Below are 14,889 nucleotides of genomic sequence, written 5' to 3'. Positions count from 1 at the left end.
TTCCTGGTGACGCGTCCGGCCCGCGGGCTGGCAGTTTGACACCCTTGGTCTAGAAGTATATGAACAAGCAATGTACCCTGAGCTACAGTTGTTTGCATACTATGATATACCAGTACCACTGCCTAACCTGTTTGAGAGTAAAAGTATTAACAAACAATCACTTCTATCAGCTCCATTGTTTATGCAAGCAGTAACAAATTTATTCAATTCAATTTGGAATTCAGTTTGAAAATGTAATTAGGGATACAGCGCTTACGAGAATTTTGTTTCTTCTAAAGCCAAGCAAGGGACAGCAAGTACAGTACAAGAAACAAGATAAATAGCACTCACCTTAGAAGAACTACATTGTTTGACACAAAGGCACCAATTGTCACATCTGGAAAAAAAGTTGATAGCATTTAGAACAAGCATGATTCCTGACCTCCACAAATTTAAATGAATAAAAGCAATTCAATGTTTTTAGGATCTTCTCCTGAAATATAATTTTCCAGGACAATACATTCCTGAACATTCTCCTTATATCAGTATGTAAGATATATTTTCATTACAAAATGCCCGTCTTGACTCATGTCAAGAAAGGAATAAAGGAATAATCAAATAATGTTTGGTTATTCCTTTATTCCTTTCTTGACATGAGTCAAGACAGGCATTTTGTAATGAAAATATATCTTACATACTGATATAAGGAGAATGTTCAGGAATGTTTGGTTATTAAGTTTATCATAGTTTAATTCACCATCCAGTTACTAAGCTGCACTATGAATAGTTTCTATATTTCTCAGAATTGATCCCAGGAGACCAAGTTTCATGATTTGTGAATATACAATTATTGTTTATCTTATAAAAGTTCATATCATTTATATTCCTTGATTTCTAGCATCTATTTCAAACTTAGAATAGTCCAACCAATCCCCACCCCCTTTGCCTTAAATTCATTGAAAACATGTTTTTATATAAAGTAGACAGATTTTAACAAAAACAATGGACATATGAATCCTTGACTCTTTACTCCTTCCATTAATTTTATCAATTTATTTGCATTAAACTGTCAAAGCCTACCTGGATAACCATTTCCATCCATATCAATTCCTCCAGAAATGGACTGGCCAAACATCTGCAACCTTGGACTTAACTTCCTTCCAGATATTTTCTGCAACAAACAATTCAGAACTGAAATCAATCAAATCAAACAAAAGCACAATGTTTATGTTTTATATATTTGATAAGATTCACTGCAAAATTATCACATTTTGATAGAATTGAGCTGACTGGTTGTGAAACATATATTATCTCCAAGTTATATAAATGAGAAAGATGTATATATGTATGAGCATATATGCAGGCATGTATATATGCTCATATACTGATGTCAATATTATCATACAGATTTTATTTATTTAATTTATATGCTACCCATCTCGGTGTCAAGCAATTCTGGTGGCTTACAGCATTATAAAGCCAAAATATTAAAACATTAAAACATTCAACATTAAAAATGAACAAAGTTAAGTTTGGGACCAGAATACAAATAAAGTGGAGCTGGGATCTTCATTAACAACCTCTCCATTAACCACATCTAGGAAGATGCCCCCATCAGTCTGTCCCAAAAGTGCTTTTTCAAAAGGCAACTGGACTTTCTTGGTTTTTTCCCCTGAAAAAATTCACTCTTATCCAAGAAGTTTCTTCAGTTCTCACTTTATGGATGAGAAGTGAAACATTTTCAAGGAAAAAAACCAAGAAAATCCAGTTGTCTTTTGAAAAAGCACCTTTGGAACAAAGATGACCTGGATGATTGAGAATCTCCACAGATAGGATTTGAGGCTCTTTCAGACGGTCAAGAGGGTAAGGATGGATCTCATCTTGAGGGGCACGATATTCCAAACAGTGGGAGCCATGGGGGAAAAAGCCTCTTCTCCTGGAGCCACCAACCAGAATTCCTTGACCGATGGGGTCAAAATGCAAGATTTTCCACTCTCAATTAAGGCATCATCACTGGATCTAATGTACTGATACTAAGCCTCTGCTGTTTGAGAAGCAATAGGGTTTTTTTCTTTCAGAGAAAACATATACTGGCTTTATTATATTGCTTAAATCAGAAAAAGATGAGGGCATATTCCATTGAACAAATTGTTGACTCTTCTTCCCTACTTGTCCAATGGAGATGATTCACAGTTCATCATTACATCTATAATATTACAATTAATGGGCTTGTTAGATTATACAGGCTACTGTTATGCTGAAAAAATAGTAGTAGTGCCTTGCTACAGGGTTGGAACAAATAAGGACAATTAATATATCTTTAAATTTAAACATGCAGGAACTATCTTTGCAAGGAAGTCATTATGTCTCTGACTCCTGTTGATCCAAAATTTGCAATGCAGATGTTCATCAGGTGTAATGAGCCTCTGCTCATCCACAGAACAAATTCAATGTTTAACTAAGAAACCTTATTGGAGAACATTGTCCATTCTATAGGAGATTGGTATTTCTTCGTAAGAGATGGGAATGCAACATTCTGCATTTTTATTTTAGTTTAACCATTTTCTACGGGCAAAATGGAATTCTAAATAAAAATAGCCCTGTCCCATTGTCAGATGGGAGAAATGAGGAAAAACTGCATATATAAAAGAGGGAGAAGGAGCTTTTAAATCTTCTGTTTCAAAAAAAAGGTTATAAAGAAAATGTTGCCACTTTTGGAAATGAAGGCAAAAGAAAGCAGCTGGACTCCTCAAATTACATTTACACAAGAGAATGTGGCTTGGATTTTGCGGGGGGTCCCCGTTAGGGTGGTAAATACAGAGCTATACAATACATATCCCACAGACATCTGCAGGCTATTAGGATATAAAAGTTGGAGAATAATTCTACACAGTTTGGAGAGCTGTAAATGAAAGCAAGGGCTGCAAAACTCAGCTTGATAGTATTTATTTAATAGAGACAATTATTTGCCAACTTCTTAAGGTACTTCAGGTATGCCAGTATTTTTCTGTATCAGACGGTTCTAAAATTTTATCACAGCATCTATAACTAAATGCCCTCTCATCAAACAGTTGTGTATTATGTGTGTAAGAGAAAGAGGGAGAGGGAAAGAGAGAGGGAAAGAGAGAGAGAAAGAAAGAGAGAATGAGAATGTTTTACAAAATCCACAGCATCTGGATGGTTCAGAAACCAGGCCCAAAGCCCTTTACCCTAAGTTTACTGGTTCAAATAGAGGCCAGGTAGGCAGATGTTACAAATTAAACATCTGAAAGTGTTTGATGGATTTGTGAGGCAAATAAATGGCTGACCTACAGCCCTGGTCTATGTGAACATGGCAAAGCAATATAATACAACCATTAGAAGCCTGAAGCAAAAAAGAGAGAAAGAAAAAGAATGAGATCAAAGACAAAAATAGGAAATTATGGAGAAGAACTTTTCCTAAAAATCCAAAAGATTCAGCAGTTATTTTAACTATGCCAATATTAATGTCCCTTTGTATAAACTCCAATATTGTCTCATATGTGCGTGGGGGGGGCAGATATTCAGATATCCCCAACCAAGCTAACGGTATGCATCTGAATCAGTTCTGATGTTCCCACTCTCCTCCCTATGGACATAAATAATTGTCCATGCATCACAAATTATCACTTTCACAAACGATCATAAAAAGGGATTTAGCATATGTTATTGTGTTTCAAAGGAGAGTTAATGCATTCTAAAACAGTCAGCAAACAGCAGAACTAATCATCTACAGATTTCTCAAATGATCTCAGAGGCAATCACTAAACTCTGACTTAGCATCCCTCATAAACCCCCACCCAGCAACAAAGAAAAATATTTAGATCAGTACTTTAAACAGCTGAAGGATAAAAAAAAATACTTTTTTTCCATAAGCCCTTTCTAAAGAAAAAATGTAACACAAACCAGCTTGGGGCAAAAGGCTCATGATATGATCTAGTAACACATATTTATTAAAAGAAGGAGAATTGACTTTTGACTTCCACTATTACAGCCAAGAATCTAAGATGAAGTCAACAGGAAAACATTTTAGAAAGAGACTCATTGAAAAATAATAATGGAATAGATATTAAATTAAGCTGTTGTTTCCTTATTGTAACCTACAAAATCTTGTTATGGCATGTTATTTATTTTTAATTATTTATAACCCACCTTCATTATTTTTTACAAATAACTCAAGGTGGCAAACATATATAACACACCTTCCTCCTCCAATTGTCCCCACAACAACAAGCCTGTGCGGTGGGTTGGATTGAGAAAGAGCGATTGGCTCTAAGTCACCCAGCTGACTTTCATACTAAGGCAGGATTTGAATTAATTACTCTCCCACTTTCTAGATGGGTGCTAAGGACCTGAAGATAAAGCATGAGATTTTAAGATGAAATTAAAATAAAAAACAATGTGATTATTTTGGCCTTGGGAGTATGGTTTTTTTTTTTTTACTTTATTTCTGCATAATAAAGAAAAGTCATTATTTTTCCCCCCACGGTAAGTCTTGAAATTAAAACTTGAAATACCAGCTTAAATTATATAAACATGTGATGAATATTTTCAATGACTATCTAGTGTTGGGAGTATCAAGAGGGGAGGAACTATTACAAACCACTAAGTGGTTTCAATGTTGATGGCAAATTATTGACAACAGCCCCTCAAGTACATAATTTGAAGCCCTATTTCACATTTTATTGTGGGAGAAAGACTGGCAAAGCCAAGTGAAAGGGTAAAAGAGGGATCAGAGGAGAATCACTATTGTAGCCACAAATGAACAACGTCCCACCTTGATTGCTGATGACACTTATCTAACTCTGAGCAGGTTCTGACCATTCCTTGAGAATATTCCTGTGCATAGGCTTTTAGCAATAACTCAGTTAAATCGAACCTTCATGTGTGGACCTGGTCTTTTAAGCAATAGGCTACTTCCTAACTTTTGCTCTATTCTTACAAATTCTTGTAACATTTGGTACTTACCATGGAATATCGAGGAATGATGCCCCCAATGTATCCATGATAAATATATACTGCTCCTGCATAGTCATCTTCTTTAGGAGCACCAATGGCAACATCTACAAAAGGCCAAACAACATAAGAAGTGATTGTTTTTTAGTTATGAAGCTACAGCTACCTTCTTTAACACAAAGATAGGAGTAACTGCCTTAATGGCAATCTAATTTGCAGAATATTACTTCATTTCATAAGCACTGGCTATTTAAAAACAAATAAACCCTTGGATGTGTATTTCACCTAATAAAAACATGTGTTTAGGTTCTATGAATACAAATTATGCATAGGAGAATACTTATCCATCTTGGCTTGCTTTATTAATATCAAGGGAGATCTTAGGTAACTGTAGATGAATCTATGAGTTGCACAGAGAATACAATTCCATACCACAGAGAAATCTTTTCAAAATGTTCAGGTCTTTAAAACACTATGATAATGCAAATTAATTGAGGTGTGGGATTCAACAGCCAATCTATAACTGTATGGTTTTTGTTGTTTTATTTTGTCTAGGCAACATACAATTAGATCATTTAAGTTAGTTCAGATTGTATTTATTTACACATTGTGAAGCTGCTTAAAAATCACAACTGGAAATTTTAATCATTAGAAAAAAACTACCTTTAATTTATCTAGCAGGACCCAATACTACTCTTAAGCCAAAAATACACCCCAGTGCACCTGTCTCTTCATTATATCAACAAATTATATACATATAATTGTGATAGTTCAATATTATTATATGTACTCTGTAAATACCAGATTTATCTTGCTAAAGCAAGAAAGAACAAGGCCCGGTGCAAAAGAAAATATACTGACCTGGAAATCCATCATCATCAATGTCCCCAAGGGATGCGATGCTTTCCCCAAAGTGTGCGTTGTAGGCATTATCACCATTCAGAACACGTTGCTCTTCCATAACTCCCTAGCAAACAGGAAATAGCCAGGCTAAGAAAAATAGAGGCTAGTGTTGAAAGATGCATGACCTCTGGTGCTGGAAGAATCTCATATATATATATGTCCTTCAGGAAACACCTGGAACATATCTGGGGTAAGATTCCTGAACTTCTGACCATATGCTTCAGTCAGTGCAACTACTCAGATATGATAGAGATGAAATCAGTGTAAATTTAAAAAGCACTCAATTGTTCCTGAAAACAGAATCACTGGTCTGGATATCACTGCAAAGACCAATACATGGCAAATCTAATTTCTCAAACTCCAAAACACAAAAAAATCTCATGCATGTCAAGTCCTCCATATGTGTTACAGCAAAAAGCCAAACAGCTAATGAAGTATATAGCTTCTATTCTGTTCAAATGAACAGCTGGAAGGAAATTTTAGAATACAGGATATTCAGCAAAATTAACCCATAATCATTGGAACTGGGACAGATAAATCAGTTCAATTAGTGTTAAAATAACTGAATTAAACATGTTGATCCATCAACAGCACACACAAAAAATGTGTATTTTTTTTTCTTTATCCACCAATGAACCATACTGATGTCACAATAGGATTGTTTTAGAAGAAATATTCCCTCTTCTGTATAAGAAAACAGGGAATACCTCTTCTGTAATATTAACTGCAGCAATCTCTGCATAAATAATTAGAAAACAAAATGAACTAGTAATAGGTATGCAACTATATAAGAATAGAGTTAATCAGGATTTCTTTAACTGTGAAGGCCTTGAAAATAGACTGCTCTCTTTAGTATACCAAAAAGTGTAAACACCAACTGGCAGATCCATACATAGAATATAAACAATATTGTATCTTTGGCAAAGCCTCAGATGCAAAATGCCAAAATACTTAGCATCACAAAGAACAAGCAAAACACAAAGCCCAAGAAATAATCCAGTTGATTCAAATAACAGAAGAGAGATTTTGACTGAACAGTAGCATGAAATTTATAATTTGCCAGGGGAAGTAGTCTGGAAGGCCAACTACTGGTAGTTGTAAATTTCCCTTAAAAACAGGGGTTGAACCAAATGACCTTTGTAATCCCCTTCAGTTCTAGGATTCTATATATAATAAATGCAATACATAGTTTTTGGAAGCGTGTTCCACTAATCTATATTTTCCAAACCATGCACTTAATCTGAACTTCTATCATGGTTAAAGCATGTTTCACTACAGTCTCTAACTTGTAGTATAGGTGCCACTTGTGATGGGCAAATTCCCCTGGTTTCAATCTGGAACTGAGCATAGAAAATTAAGTTAGTAAATAGCTGTCCCATTCTAAATCTGAAAAATCCTGTCATCAGGTATAACAATGGGCTTAAATATTAAATATATCCAATCTTGTAATTCCCCCAGTCCCACTGAGAACCTACAGGACTTGCTCTACCTATAAATTTCCCAAATACCAGCAGGAAAAGAGGCCTCTTTGAAATTTTTTGTGGGAATTGACATCCACCCCCACTCTCTCTAATATGGTACCCAGACATTCTGAAGGCCCTGGGAATCCCTCTGGAGCGCCTGGCATTTTCAGATTTCCTATTATTGTCATGTACTAGGAAAGAAAAGTTCACATAGGCTTCCAGTGAAAAGTAACAAGGAGCAAGTGTCAGGAAACAGGAGGGAGGAAGACAATTCAGACCTGCATTCAACTTGGAGAAGTCTATTGTGATGTAATAGTGCCTGAAATTGTCTACTACAGAGTCATACATGTCACATTGCTTGTTTTGCAACCTGCATGTAGATCAGGGGTCCCCAACCCCCGGTCCGTGGACCAGTACCAGGCTACAGCATGCCAACAACCGGGCCACACAAACAAGCAAAGCCTAATCCGCAAGATGCAGGTAGCACACAAAACCACGCACCTTCCAGTCTGCAGAAAAACCTCTCTGCACGGAACCAGTCCCTGGTGCCCAAAAGGTTGGTGACCTCTGATGTAGATGGTGCAACATTGGCTGATTCTTTGACTTGGACATAGTTGCCCATAATTATATAAGTGCTTTCCTCCGGGAATCGGTTTCAAAATCAATTTTCAAAAAAATTAGGACTCCAAGGAGTTGTGGGAGGCAAAGTATGATGGGAATGAAGTGAAGTTCCTCAGGGAGGATTTTTCAATCTTTATTGTTTTTTCAAGACTTAACCCTGAAGAGGTGCAGTGTGCCAAACACACTATTTCAACCACTATTTTGGTCTTATTTGGTTTAAAACATAGAAATGAAAACTCCCCCAAGTTGACATTTTCTTTCACCAAATACTGTTTCGGAGAGGGGGAGAGAGAGGGGGTATGTTCTTTGGTGGCTACAGGATCAACATGTAATCTGTGATTTGATCAAACAACTTTGCCTGGCACTCTCCAAATGCATTCCCAGCACTGACTAGGAACCTTCTCCAAAAGATGGAGAAATAATCACAGAAGGGAAGCATTAGATCAAAATGAAAATGATAAATGCATATTCTTCATGTTCTTCAGAACTAAAAAGCTTGCTCTATCAGAGTTCTCATTCAGGGATAGGATGTTAAACATTCTCACCAAAGCCTACACAGAATCCTCCTTCAGACTTTACCATTAGTTGCAAAAGAGTCAGGAATAAAGATAACCTCACTAAAATAATTCCTTTAAATTATGTTTTAAAAAAGGTAGTGATAAATTTAATGCTTACTTTCTAATGCAAAGAGTTAATTGTTCCCAGGGTAGTCCACAGTTAATATATGCTTTAATGCTCTTTGTTTTCGAGACTTATTGATTTCAAGAGTTAATACTTTCATTGCATGCTTGTTATATTGTTTTTAGATTCTAGACAGTTCCCTCACAATTAATTAGGAGATTGAGTTCAAGTGTTGGCCTAGCTATGAAATTTGAGCAAAACATCTATTAGCAGGCTAATGGCCTTTGTGACATTATTAAGAGAATGGTTCCACTTAGAACTATCATAGGAAAGAGCAAAATCCATTAATCAATAATCAAGATAGAGCTTAATTTATAAATGAGATACTAAAGCTCAGATAATATAACTAACTGGAGACAAATAATTCTGCAATCTAAACTATGTCTGGATGTATCTCTATAACATTCCATACTGAAGGCCCAGCTTGAAACTCAATGATAGGCTCAAGATCCAGATGGATTTTGACAAACTTGAACATTGGGCCCTACCCAACAAAATGAAATTTAACATAGAGAAAAGTAAGGTTTACACTTAGATAAGAAAAAACAAAAGTACAGGTACAGATTAGGTAAAACCTGGCTCAAAAGCAGAACTGTGAGAGGAATCTTGGAATCCTAGTGGACAATCACTTAAATATGAGCCAGCAGTGTACAGCAACAGCCAACAAAGCCAATGCAGTCTTTGGTTGCATAAACAGAGGGATAGAATCAAGGTCATGTGAAGTTTTAGTACTGCTTTATAAAATCTTAGTAAGACCACACCTGGAATACTACATCCAGTTTTTGTCGCCACATTATAAAAAAAATATTGAGACTTTGAAAAGAATGCAGAGAAGAGCAACTAAGATGATTCAGGGCCTAGAGACTAAAACATATGAAGAATGGTTACAGGAATTGGATATGGCTAGTCTAGTGAAAAGAAGGATTAGCATGATAGCAGGAAACTTTCCAGGCAAGATTCAAGCTTATGGCAAGCTACTGTGCCCATCTGACCTCAAATGACCCCAAATGTCATGACTTATGACCCATTTGTTTTAAAACCAAAGCACAGAAAGCATTTATTTGGGATGGAAGACTTTTTTTGCAAACAGAAGCATCTCTGAGAAAGCCCATATGGCTCATCCTTCTTCCAAACAATCTGTGGTCATCTCAGACGACAGGAAACTGATGTTGATTATTTCCCTAGGCAACCTCTGGGCCACACAGTTGTGCAATGTACTCATTTGAAATGAAAAATCTTCTCCTGAGAACTAACTGTTGGGGAGAAGGGTGTTTCAGCAGAGTCAAAATAAAAGCCATTTCCTGTCGTCTCTTTTCACAGGGGTTCACTTCTTAAAATTTGGCATGAAGATAAAACAGTACTAATTCAGTCTCCCAAGGAATACTATGGCTGGTCATAAAGTTGCCATATTTAAACAAAAAGAAAAGTACTGAATCAGAGTCATTAAGTGGAATGATCCTGCTGAGCATATCTTGAAAATAACTCCCTATATGAACAGTACTGGCATGTTAGCACATAATACAAGCCAAAATATGAACAGCAAAATAGTTATAAATTCTGGTTTTCGGGAGCATATTTTGTATCAATTTTGGAATCAAATGCCATACAAGCTTAACTTATATACTCTCAAGTCAAATATTTGCTATCACAATGCATCTTAATAACTTGCAATTCTCCCAGATACATCTTAATAATTTCTTTGATCTCATCCATCTATCTCTGAATGACTTACTTCCTATGAATGGCAAAACAAACAAGTTACTAATAGGCTACCAATACCAATACTTATTAACTCTGCAGCTGGTCAGATATACTTTCTACAGCTTTCTTAATCATAGCAAATACTGGCTGCAATGAAAGTCTAGGCCTACTAAGGCCATGTATATATACAACTGTAGATCTGAAGTATGTGATCCAAAGTTTCTGGAATTAATAAATTCACCTGGAAAGGCTGAAGTACAACAAAGAACTGACTTTGCTCATCTGGCCAAGACAAATCTAGGCTTCTACATAACACTGGCTCAGTTCCTAACTCTGTAATTTGCTATATTTTGCTACATATCTTCTAATGCACAATCTTCATGATGGGTTCCTTCATTTGTTCTAAACCTCATGTCCCAGTTCAAACATCAGAATCCTTGATAACAAGAATGAAACTGGACTACGCAGAAACTGAAAGCCTTCAGAGACTTTCTTTCTCTCTTTCTCTCTTTCTCTGCATATATATGTGTTTGTGTGTATATATAGTACACACATACACACACACACACACACACACACACACACAAGACCTCTAAAAACCTTCTTATTATTTCCTCTCACAGTAAGTCTGCTTGGCTCCATCTTTGTTTTTCAGCGTGTTCTAAACTTTTCAGTGCTTTTTAAGGATACTTTCATGAAGACAGAATATATTGCTTTGCTTTTCCATACAGGTTTATGGCGTTTTAGAAACTGCTTGGGGTTTTTTTTTTTTTTATGAAAAGTGTAGTAATAAAGGGTCAAAAGTATTAAAAATAAGAATAATCTAGGCTGTAGATCTGAGAAATGAAACTTTTCTGTGAAACATGTTTCCATAATAAATCAGAGACATCCCAGTATTCTCTCGTTTGTGTTATAACAGATTTGTCCACTCTTGCACAAGAAGGAATTCAAACAGACTTTATAATATTCTAAGAGATAATAAAAACACATGCATCTCGTTTTATTAAAACTGAAATTGGAAAACTGCAATCCCACATTTGCTTAATTCCTAAAACCAAATTCACATAATACAGTACAATTGGGATCAGTATTACAAAGACTTCTACAAGCTGTTAGCTGGGTTCATTCATATACTTACATTTCCTCTGCTGAGGAAGACAGTGACTTGACCTTCATCCCGAATCTCAGAGAACATGGGTGCTCCCACCAGGAGGTCTGAAAGTCCATCAGAATTCAGATCAACTGCACATAAGGAGGAGCCAAAGTAAGAGCCCATCTGCAACCAAGCCGAGTCACAACAAAGCATTCAGTATATTGCCCACACACAAGAGGAAATCACACAAACTTTTTTTTTCCAAGTGAAAAAACAACTTACTGATCCATCTCACAACCAGCAGCTGTAAATACCAGTTGCAAGAGTTTTCTAAAATCAGCTGGATAGGGCAGCTGCTCTTTTTGTTATAGACTGGATTTGACATTTTTATCCACCATTTTTATCAAGACTGAGGATAGGCAGTTGTTTGATGGTGTTAAAAGTATTGTTGCAAGATGTCAGCTGTTCCAAGTAAAGCTGCCTTTTGCAATTGACTGATTGTGATTATTTTTCAATACCAATGCTGTTCAAGGGGTGTACCAGTTGTTTTGGTACTACTATTGTTACTACTTTTATTTTATTTTATTTTTTGCCACAATCATTCTACTGTTATTTGCAGGCCTTTGTATTTTGTGATTTTTCTCCAGTTCTTTCTCTTCTCCTGTCTCCAGGTATTGCTTTGTCTATTATCTAGACTTTCTTATCAACAATTGTTAAGTCTATATTATTATCATCATCATTCTTATTTTTAAAAGCATCACATCTTTAATTTCTAGCTTATTTTGTCTTCTATCCCATCTTCCTTTTACAGGCCAAAGCAATACAGGTAGCCCCTTCCCCCTTCCATTTCCCCACAAGAATCACCCTTGAAGTACTGCTATGCAGCAAAAGTAATTACTTTAATTACTGGATCTCTGGCATTTAGAGAATACTGATGTGGGTCCCTCAATGTTGGCCATACTAGCTTGGGTACTGGGAATTGTTATTCTGCTTCTTCTTAAAGCTTTCCTAGTCTTGCTTTAAACATACCTGGAGTATTGAAGTGATTATGATGATTCACCTATATCTGTAAACATTTCAGGGTACATATAGGACATCTTTTTAAAAAAGAATCAAACAAATGCAGTGTAAAAAATATTTATCTGGATACTTTTTTGACCATTTTCTTGCAGATTCCAAACAACGTATGATCACCTCAATGGAGTTAAGAGAGAGAATTAAGTCAGGAAGTAGATGTCTATGGATATTCTCAGTCATCCAGATCATGGTTGTCCCAAAGATGCTTTTTTAAGAGGCAACTGGATTGTCTTGTTTTTCTTCTAAGATGTTTTGTTTTGAACTGAAGAAGCTTCTTGGATGAGAAGAGAAACATCTTCAAAGAAAAACAAGGAAGTCCAGTTGAAAAAGCACCTTTGGATCAGGAAGCAGATGTGGCCTCAGCAACTGAAAAGTTCAGGTTTTTTAATAAGAAGATCAGGTCAGGAATATTAACAGAAGGAACAAAGGGATAGACCTATGGCAGGCAAATTATGCCTAAAAATGCACTGATATATAGTTCAGTAATACTGGAAACTATTATCAGCTCAAAAATTCATCCAAAGATTGAATCTATGGCAAATTACTTAATGAAGCGGTTTCAAGTTATTATAGAATAAGGGCCTTCATGGGAACCTAAAAGTCCAAGGGCAGAATGCTTGTGTGAACTCCTCAACCTTCTTCTCATTGCATCTTGTGTCAATGTAATATTTTTTTCTCCATTTCTTTTCACCCAAGCCAATGGCCCTTCAAATGGGAGGGTATGGGAAACTCAAAATACTATTTAAAAAAACACTTTGTGCAAGCACAGATAATTAGTTTTACTGCCCCGCAGTAAAAGATTCATTCCATCTAATAATTTAAATACTGAAATTTAAAGGATTTTTGAACGGTTACGCCTATTTAAAATGAGTTCAACTTGAGGACCATTCCAAAGATAAAATGGTTTGAAATACAGCTGTTGATATAGTGACCAGGTATAGTGATTTACCAACTATATAGTGATATAGTGACCAGGTATATTTGATTTATTCACAAGATATCATTTTTTCCAGGAACTGCACTGATTCCTTGCAAATGTTCAGATTCAATTTAAGATGCTAATTATTACCTATAATAACCCTAACCCATACAGCCATATAAGTATTGTCTCCAAGATACAGTCTGCTCCAAATGGAATTGCCTGTCTAATAAGAACCAATGGAGAGGGCATATTAAAATTGTCTCACCTGGAAATATAAGCAAGAAGGGGCCTAGAGAAAGCCCAATTTGCAATGTGTTCTTCTCTGAAATAACCTACCTCTAGAGACAAAGATTGCTTTGTTCCTATTGGTTATCCAGAAGTCTGTCAATAGTCTGCCTTTCTTTTCCATGCAGCTTTTGAGGGTGGAATGGAAATATAATGTTCTTAGTGGATAAGACAGTGTAGGAGATGACCAAACTGAGCCCAAGGAAGGGGTCAAATGCATCATAAGTCACGAATCTCTTCACACCAGCAAGAGATCTAAGTCCAGTCCACCTTGATTGTCTCACTTATCTTTCCCATATTTCCCTTAATGGTCAATTGGCCATAATTTTGTAGAGAGCTTAAGCTTGCAATAAATCTTTATACTCATTTGAGCTGCCTGAATCTCCTTTTTCCCGGGCGCTTGACAGAGAGTACCATCTGAGTTTATTATACTAATTTATTTTTCAAAACCTAATTGTTATAATAGACAATTGTTATTTGGACTCAAGTGACCGGACTGAAAAAAGACTCTATTTGGCAGATTTAAGACTGAAGAGACACACACCACATGACTTGATTTCAAAATTACTATGACAGCATCACATATCTATGGTAGTGGCATCAAACAGACTCTCTACATTATGAAATAATATGCTATGTATTGGAGGTACACAGGATGGAAACATTTTATGCAGTTTTCACAAGGAAACCCCGACTTAAGAAGCTGCCCTGAATTGTGAATATGCTTTGGATTTTTGCCAAGAAATGCTAAGTATCCTTCATTCATTGTGAAAATAGGACTCACTGGACCAAAATATAATTGAACTGTTTATTTCTAAATGGGCTGTGCAAATCCACTTATTGTGCTTAGTTAATAGTTCAGTGTGTTAGAGAAATCTCAGAGCTGGTTACTTCCTTAGACTATTGATTAGGTTATCATGTGTTACTGTGCTATACAATACAAGTTCTGTTTGACCTAAAAGCAAGATCATCAAATTGGGCTTTCAAAAACTATTTACTATTTATTGCTTACTGATTAAAAAGAATTGCAATTCCTCCTCCTCCTTAATTTAGCCACCAACTTTTCTTCAACTAAGCTGAGCCCATACTTCAGCCAATGGATCAGGTCAGTCATGCAGCAGCAATCCTGCCTTTCATGGTTGAATTAAAATTGACTTTTCAGTACTGAAAAGTTGTAGACACTGTTTTAC

At 36.0% G+C, this 14,889-nt stretch overlaps 1 protein-coding gene across 1 annotated transcript in view; it reads right to left on the bottom strand.

Annotated features, from left to right (window-relative positions):
• LOC107283778 (integrin alpha-9) overlaps positions 1-14,889 on the bottom strand; it is a 68,049-nt gene that overhangs the window by 16,910 nt on the left and 36,250 nt on the right. The window contains exons 9-13 of the mRNA XM_029283294.1: positions 11,461-11,598; positions 5,815-5,920; positions 4,966-5,060; positions 1,060-1,150; positions 331-376 (exon numbers count right to left, since the gene is read on the bottom strand). Coding sequence (XP_029139127.1) covers positions 331-376; positions 1,060-1,150; positions 4,966-5,060; positions 5,815-5,920; positions 11,461-11,598 — 476 coding nt within the window. The remainder of the gene's footprint in view (positions 1-330; positions 377-1,059; positions 1,151-4,965; positions 5,061-5,814; positions 5,921-11,460; positions 11,599-14,889) is intronic.

Source organism: Protobothrops mucrosquamatus, unplaced genomic scaffold (assembly GCF_001527695.2).
Source record: "Protobothrops mucrosquamatus isolate PMUCROS unplaced genomic scaffold, P.Mucros_1.0 scaffold48, whole genome shotgun sequence".
Lineage (NCBI taxonomy): Eukaryota > Metazoa > Chordata > Lepidosauria > Squamata > Viperidae > Protobothrops > Protobothrops mucrosquamatus.
This window is presented reverse-complemented; position numbering and strand designations above follow the sequence as displayed.